We start from the raw sequence: 7354 nt of genomic DNA on the forward strand, positions 1-7354 counted from the left end.
TCTCGTTACGGCCCCGTCGAGGGTCCAGCGCCGCTTCCCCCGCACCCCGCGCATCCCGGCCGGGTCCCCCCGCGGCCGCCGCCGCTTCCCGCCAGCTGCGGGCCCAGCATCGGCACCGGCGGAGCAACAGCGGCCTCCAGTGCCGAAACCTCCTCCCTTTCTCCAGCCAGGGACCCGCACCCCGCGTCCCGCTGCGCCGGGAGCCGCATCTCCCCTCCCGCCAGCCCGCAGCCCTGGGGCCCGGGCATGGGTGCCAGCAGCACAGCTCACCAAGGCCACTGGAGAGAAAAAAGGAGCTTTTGCTTGGAAAAATGGAGCATTTTTGGTTTTCCGAGACACTGGGCAGCTGTGATCTGCAGGACAGGTCTGATGCTGGTGCTCTCGGTGCACAGGGACTGTGGGATGGGACACCGACACATGGACAAGGCTGGAAATAGATCTGGATGGCGATGACTTGTTGGGCTCTTCCTCCCTGCAAAGGCTCTGGAGGAAGGGCTTTAATGCCCTGCATTTAACAAAAGTAATTGCAAGTCACGAGAATGCTAAAAATCTCCTTTTGCTTGGCAGTTTAGGAAAAGAGAACAAGATTATTGATGCAAAAAAAAGAGCCTTCTTGTTACAGCAGAGCCTGGCTCTCTCCTTGGGCATGTCCCAGCCTTGTCCCTGGGGCTCTGTCAGTAATTTGCTCACAGCTCTTTACAGACATTACTGAAACAAACCATATTTTTCAGGATGGTATTTTAAATGTCAAGGAAAGGGACCCACTGTGTGTGTAAGAAACCCCAGCATAAGACATGGTAATGCTTCAATTTTATTAGGCGTTTGTATAGGTGAGGGAGAGCTTTGTGCTATCTTCTCTGGAACGGTTGCACCTTTTAGTTTTGAGCAGTCTCGGAGCGCTGAGAGGGCTATTGGCACATTCCCCTGTTCTTTATGCGCACGTTAGCGTTTCTTTTCCTGGAAGAGACATTAAAAATGCTAGAGGATGCCTTCAGGTCCCTGATACACAGAAGAACCTGGTTCAGAGGACATAGAAAGAAAGGAAGGAAAATACTGCTTAAATCATCATTTAAGTGTTATTCACAGTTAGTAAGGCCACATACTCTTGACAGGGAGGTCAGGGTTACCATGGACATGTGTTAATTAATTCCAATAAGCTCAAGAGCTGGCGCTTCCTGACACCTCCTGGCAGAATAATTCACCTCCGTGCTGTAGGACAGCACTAAGACACCTCTAATGCCTGCCTGGCTGCAGGCGATAAAGGTTATGACTTTGTTTTGTAGGTTTTTACAGACAAATATCTGCTATTGTTTCTTGCTCAGGCTCGGGCCTGCTCCCTCCTGATTGCTTCTGCAGCAAAAGTGAGGAAAATACTAAAAAGGCATCTGCAAAAAATTATTGTTATTATTTTTTGCCCAGTAGTAGACCTAATTACTCTAAATTGTTCCATTTTCACGTGGACTCACGATGTTCTCCTCTTTGAAATGACAAATCCATTTTTCAGGTGCATGGAGGAATGATGGTAAAATGATTTTTAAGCTGTTTTGTGTTTTGCAATAAGTATTTTGCATGCTGGTCACAGTGAAGTGACCGAAGGCGACAAGTGAGACACGGCTGCCACAGGGACTCGCCAGATGCTCTTACAGTAGTTGTTCCCAGACTCCTTGCACGACTCCAGCTTTTGTCAAACTGATTGCACACACAAAACTGCGAATGACACTTCGTCCTACCTCTCGGCTACCTGACTTTTCCCCATGGATCAAAGCTTTATAGACCAGGACACTCCGTTTATCTCTCCCCTGAGATATTTGGCACCAGGCAGCTTCAAAATCCTGGCGCCTGGCCAGATCACCCTCTGACCAGGAGGCCAAACGGCTGTTGTTCCAACCCCAAAATATCTTTGGGAATGTTACAGGGCTTTGTCCCACAGGAGCAGCACGTTTCCAGTTGCAGCTGCTGAGAGCTTGCACAAACGGGACTTGGAAGAAGTGCAGCGCCTGTCTGTGCAAGGTGGGTGCCAGCACTGGCTTCAGGCCAGCTCTGAATACACCACCGGCTCAGTCCTTTTCCTTTTTGTTCCCTAGACTTTCATTCTTGTGACCACCGAGGTCTCCCGTCCCCTCTGAAGCCACACTCTGCTCTGGGGTGATGTAGCATCCTTGATGCTGCCTTGCTCCCTGCATAGTTGGCTTTGAAGCCTTCTGCGCTCTCTTTACCCCGCTCTTGGTTCATGGCCAAAGCCCTAACGATGTTGTGTCTGACGAACCTCCCACCCCCATCTGCTGTACAATACAGCCGACAGCTGGTGCTGGGCTGCTGGCTTCCAGCATGGTCATTACCGCCCTGCCGTGCCGCGCCGGGTCATTAACCGCGGTGCCTTCGTTCAGGAGATCCCACTCAGCATGTCCCTGCCTGACTGCATTGTCTTCAGCCTTAAAATGTAAAATCAGCATTTGAGCAGGCCAGGAGCAGAATATGGGGCAGCAGCCTGGGTTAATGAAGGAAAGAGGGGATAAACAGACCAGCAATTCTTAGCCAGGCTCTTTTTTCTGGTGATCTGGACTCTGTTCCTTGCTACTGCAGAGTTAGTTGAGAGGCAATGCTTCTAAAAGCTGAATTGGCTCCTCAAGCCCATTTATCCAGGGATGGGAAAGGGATGGAATCTGAGCTTCTGTTAGTGATGTCAGTGCTGATGGTAGATGGGCGTGTGAGCCTGGTCACCAAAAATCCCTGTCTGCACCAGGTAAAGTCAAGGGCGAAGCTCCCTTAGTCCCCCAGACTGGGGCATCTGGCTACAGATAAGGCTCAATCTTCCCAACAGAGATTTTTAAACCATCTAATAGCATTAAATTGGAAGTAATTCCTTCACTTGTCTGACATGGAGCTCTTCCAGTGTAAAAATATACTCAAAATTATCTAGGGCCCAAGCCAGATTAAATGAATCAAGTCTTGCCAGAGAAGTTGCTAGCATTTGGACCTGGCCTTCTGCTAAGACAGTGCAATCTGGCACCAGCACAGATTAAATGTAAGGCTCATTCTTAAAAATATCCAGAGCAAATTGTATCCTTTCATATGTAGAGAAGGCAGAAAGCAGAGCTCAGCTATAAATTGCTGGGGTGAAAAACCATAGTTTTTTTGTCAGCTACCACACATCTGAGGTCACCTAGAAAAATATTTGTCTGCCTGCATGGTAGATCTGGGCAGACTTTGAGAACTTTGCCATTTCTCTGAGTTCCTGGGCACCCGCCAGCACAATCGGAGCAACCGCTGCAGCTTGGCGGCTGCAGGCGTGGGGAGATTTTGGCCATGTGGTCCCTGCTCGTGAGCAGCTTGTGAGCTGCAAGCCACATGCAATGGACCTGTTTTTCAGACAGAGTCCACATGCACCGAGCAGCGGGTGCAGCATCCGTGTGGGAGGCCAGATTTGTGCCAGATGTGCCCGGCTCACTGGCCGTGCTCCTCACAGCTGCATGCAAACAGCTTTCTTTCTAGGAAATCCCAGACATACATAGTAGCCCTCGTCTGCGTGATACTTAGACTGCAGGTCCAGATACTCACAGGTTATGAAAGCACAACAGACACTCATTGCCGTATAGGAAGTTGTCCATGCCACAGACGGGGTCAAAGATCTTTGTACAACCTCTTCTTAGGTCATAATTGCCACAACTTGCCTGGAGACACAAGAAGGTAATGCTGAAAATGTTAAACATGCTTTCAATTTCCCAAAGGAGCTTTGCATTCACAGGCAGGTGCACTTTTATATATCATCTTGATAACCCATCCCAGCTTGCTCAGAGCTCTGCTATGAGCTCTCAGAAACCCTGGGACCGCCTGTCACCATGCAGTCCCTTGGCCAGCTGAGCTCCACCTGGCACTGCTGCACACCCTTAGGAGCAACAATACCGAGTAAGTAACGCTCTATGGGCAGTGCCTGATCATGTTCTTCGCAGCTTTTGTTTCTGTGCCACAACAATTACCCGCCCTCACGTTTGCACGCCAGAGAGTAAGGGGAGCTCTGATCTTGTTGGCAGGTAGTAGCAATATTCAGCTTTTTACTAACAGCCTTCTTCCGCTGAATGTGGGGAATGCACTGGGAAACAAGTACGATCACTAGGATTTTGCCTTGGAAAGAGGTTCCCAGGTACTGGCATTTTTGGACTGACAACCCAGCAGCTCACTATACTTCACTGTATTTAGCAAGGCTGGCTCCCCAGTTTGTGGGTTAGTGCTGAATCACTAAAGGTGGGCATAACCTTGTGCTACACAAAAATAGGAGCCTTCACCTCTATTCCTGGGCCAGCAGCTCCACCCATCTCAGCATTTCCTAGAATGGAGAGAGAGAGAAGATAGTTTAGCACACATCGCTCGGGCTGGTTTCAAAGGGGATCTAGTAAAGATGCTTTAGGCTGAGGACCATATGTCTTCCCTCAAATACCTTTGTCCCAGCAAACAATTTCTTCCTTTGGATCCCGTTATCTGCCTCTTTCCCCTGGCAGAAACACCATGATGGTGCACAGCCCTGTCAAGGCCAAAAGTCATTTCTAGTGACTTTCCCTACCAGCTACCAGGGAACAAAGGTGGCTTTTGTTATCTCTTATCATGCATCCTGCTGAAACTCCTGCTGATGCTGAACCAGTGCTGGAGTAAATCCAGGGTGATTTTTCTGGTGTCAGTGGGTTTGTACCACAAGGTAGCAGAACAAAAGACAAGTTGCTGAAGGTCTTTACTAGAAGGAGGTATAGTCGGACCCTGAGGTCTCACAGCAAAGCTGGTGGGAGCTAGTTGTGACTTTGAGCTTCTCCATGGAGAAGCTGTCCCTGAGCTGACAGCTGGGATCACATGGCTGGAACATGCAGTGGGTGTATTTTGAAAAACAACCTGAGTTTGTTCATAATAAGGCAGTGCTGAGAAAAAGCCCTTGGGTTGCTTATAGATCGAGAAGTCACCTACACGGAAGATTTAGACTGCATCTATATTAGCAAACAGTGTGGCCCAATAGCTATGAGTCTGTAAAGTGAAACAGTTTGGTGCCGAGGACCCGATAGCTGCACAGTTTAATGTTGTAGGGATTTTACTTCAGACTAGCTCTAGTCCAGATGTAGGACCTGTAGCTCACTACATGCTCGGTTAATCTGAAATTAGTCCGGATTTTGTGCTCAGACAGCTCTGCAATGGCAACCGCCGCTCAGTAAATGGAGCTATGGAGGACTTGTTTCAGAAACACCCTCCTGTTCTGAATGAACCCACTAACGCAGAAATCCCTGGTGAGCAGGACCTGAAGAGCAGCAACAGCTCATGTTCTCATCCCTCTGCACCATATGGGATTTTGAAAACACATTTGGCTTGAACATTGGCTTTGGTAGTGAGAGCTGCATTTTCCCTTGTGTAGATGCATTTCCTGTCTTCTTGGCTTCGCTTTTTAAAAACCAGAATAGCACCTATTCACTCTAAAAGAATCACGCTGTCCTAGAAATCACCAGCTCCAAGCTGAATCCTCGCCATGAAGGGTATCAGGCCAGCATGTCTGCTCGTTTTCGAGAGCAGGTGCCAGGGACCCTTTTAAAGCCTTTGCTTTAGGCTTGCTCACAGACCCCTGGTTTAATGCAGCGTTCTCTGGTATTCCCTGCCCAGGACCACAGCAAGGTCCTCGTCCCAGCTGGCCTGTTCCCAGGCTCACCTTCCCACACAACAGACCTGGGAGCTTTAGCAAGGAGAGGAAATGGCTCCTCAGCAAAATGTTGCACTCACCTTGGTAGCAGCAGAGTGCCAGGGAGAGGAGCAGGAAAAAAGCAGTCGCCTTCATGGTCAAGGTGACGTTTTATTGGAGACAGCAAAGAAGAAATGAGAAGCTTCTCAGAATTTCAGAGGTCATTCTATGCTGTGACCTTTATACCTTTCCCTGTCTCTGGCACCACCCTGCACAGCCAGCTCCACCTCGCAGTCTTGTCATGACAACATTCCAAGTATGGGGACAACACCAGGTGGCAAATGGCTCATTGGTGTTTGCCAGGATGAAAGTGCCTCCGAAGCCAATGGAGTTAATGGTCCTTATCGCTTGCAAGGACTGGAGCTGCATCTCAGGTGCAGGAGGCCGCCTTGGGTCTGCACTGCAAGCTGGGAAAAAGCGACTTTGTACACGAAGCAGAGTGAAGAAACAGGCAGGACGACAAGGGAAATCCATGTGTTTGCATGAGTAGCATGGCTTTGATTGACGACCCTGCCGCTGCCACTTGCAGGGCTCTGGGTTAGGGTGGCTTTGGTCCACACACCTTTCCTGGCGTGACCTGCAGAGCAGAGCTCGGGTGTTGCATCCTCCCCTTCCCTCCCCAAACAGATAGGGACAGCAGCAAGAACCGCTGGAGAGCAGAAAGCTTGTGTGTGCCCTGGGCTTGCTTGTGGCTGCACATTCTGTGCTGTTATTTTGACTGCACAGCTCCCCGATTGCAGGCAGGCAGCCGAAATGAGCTCATTGGGGCAGACGCTGCTCCCTTCCCCTCTCCCTGCCTGCAGTTTGGAGTAAACCCTGTGGATTTCCTACATTTACACCACCAATGGTGCATTGCGGAGAGTGGATCAGTCCCTTGGGTATTAGAAGGATTAATTAATGTTTCTAAAGCACTTTGATATCTCAGCCATAAATCACTGGAGAAGTGCAAAGCAAATTATTACTAATGGGGGCTTATGATTCAAAGACAGATTTTTAATTAGCTGAACAGGAAAAAGTCAATGCCAACAGCAATTCAAGGAGCTGTTTGTGAGACAGAAATCTCAGCTCCATCGGCAGCTGCTCCACTGTCCAAGGGAGAGCCCAGTCTGAAAGCAGCTCTGGAGGACGCTTTCCCCTGCCAGAAACATTCCTGGTGAGCCTGGGCTTCCCTCTGCTCTCCCTGGGGTGATCTGCAGTAAAAGGACTGCTCTTAATAGCATCTGTTATGTTATTCACTTGGAGAGTAAAGCTGGTTTTGGGTATGACCCTCTTACAAGCTATGAATCACTGGCTGGGTGCTTGGTGGATCTCTGTGGACAAGCAACAGTCCTGTAGTGTCTGGGATGAAGATTCATGTGGTGGTGTCACCCTCCAAGGAGCAAGGGAGGGAGGTACGTTCATTTTTTGCAGCTGAAGAAGGTTAATCTCAATCCAACACTGTTCCCTGTTGCTCCTCCAACACATCTGCCACATTTGCAGTGTGAGTAAAGCCAATAGGTGTCGATGGGTGCTTTCGTCTCACTTCCCAAAGCTGGGAGAGGACTTAGCAAGGACATTTATGGTTATATGCGAGGGCAACTGAGGAAAAGATTTTCCTCCTCAATCTGCAACACATGTAAATAGAGCAGTGCTGAAAAGAGTTTCTCT

The 7354-nt window shown here is 49.3% G+C and overlaps 1 protein-coding gene across 1 annotated transcript; it reads right to left on the bottom strand.

The window, feature by feature from the left end:
* Positions 1-829: 829 nt before the first annotated feature.
* SPINK1 (serine peptidase inhibitor Kazal type 1) lies at positions 830-5803 on the bottom strand (the record flags this gene model as incomplete). The annotated part of the gene is made up of 4 exons (XM_082063461.1): positions 830-957; positions 3559-3671; positions 4284-4324; positions 5749-5803. The coding sequence occupies 4 exons, from the start codon at positions 5801-5803 to the stop codon at positions 909-911; spliced, it is 258 nt and encodes an 85-aa protein (XP_081919587.1). The 3' UTR covers positions 830-908.
* Positions 5804-7354: the final 1551 nt, after the last annotated feature.

The sequence above is a fragment of the Streptopelia decaocto genome, assembly GCF_964273445.1.
Source record: "Streptopelia decaocto genome assembly, chromosome: 12".
Classification (NCBI taxonomy): domain Eukaryota; kingdom Metazoa; phylum Chordata; class Aves; order Columbiformes; family Columbidae; genus Streptopelia; species Streptopelia decaocto.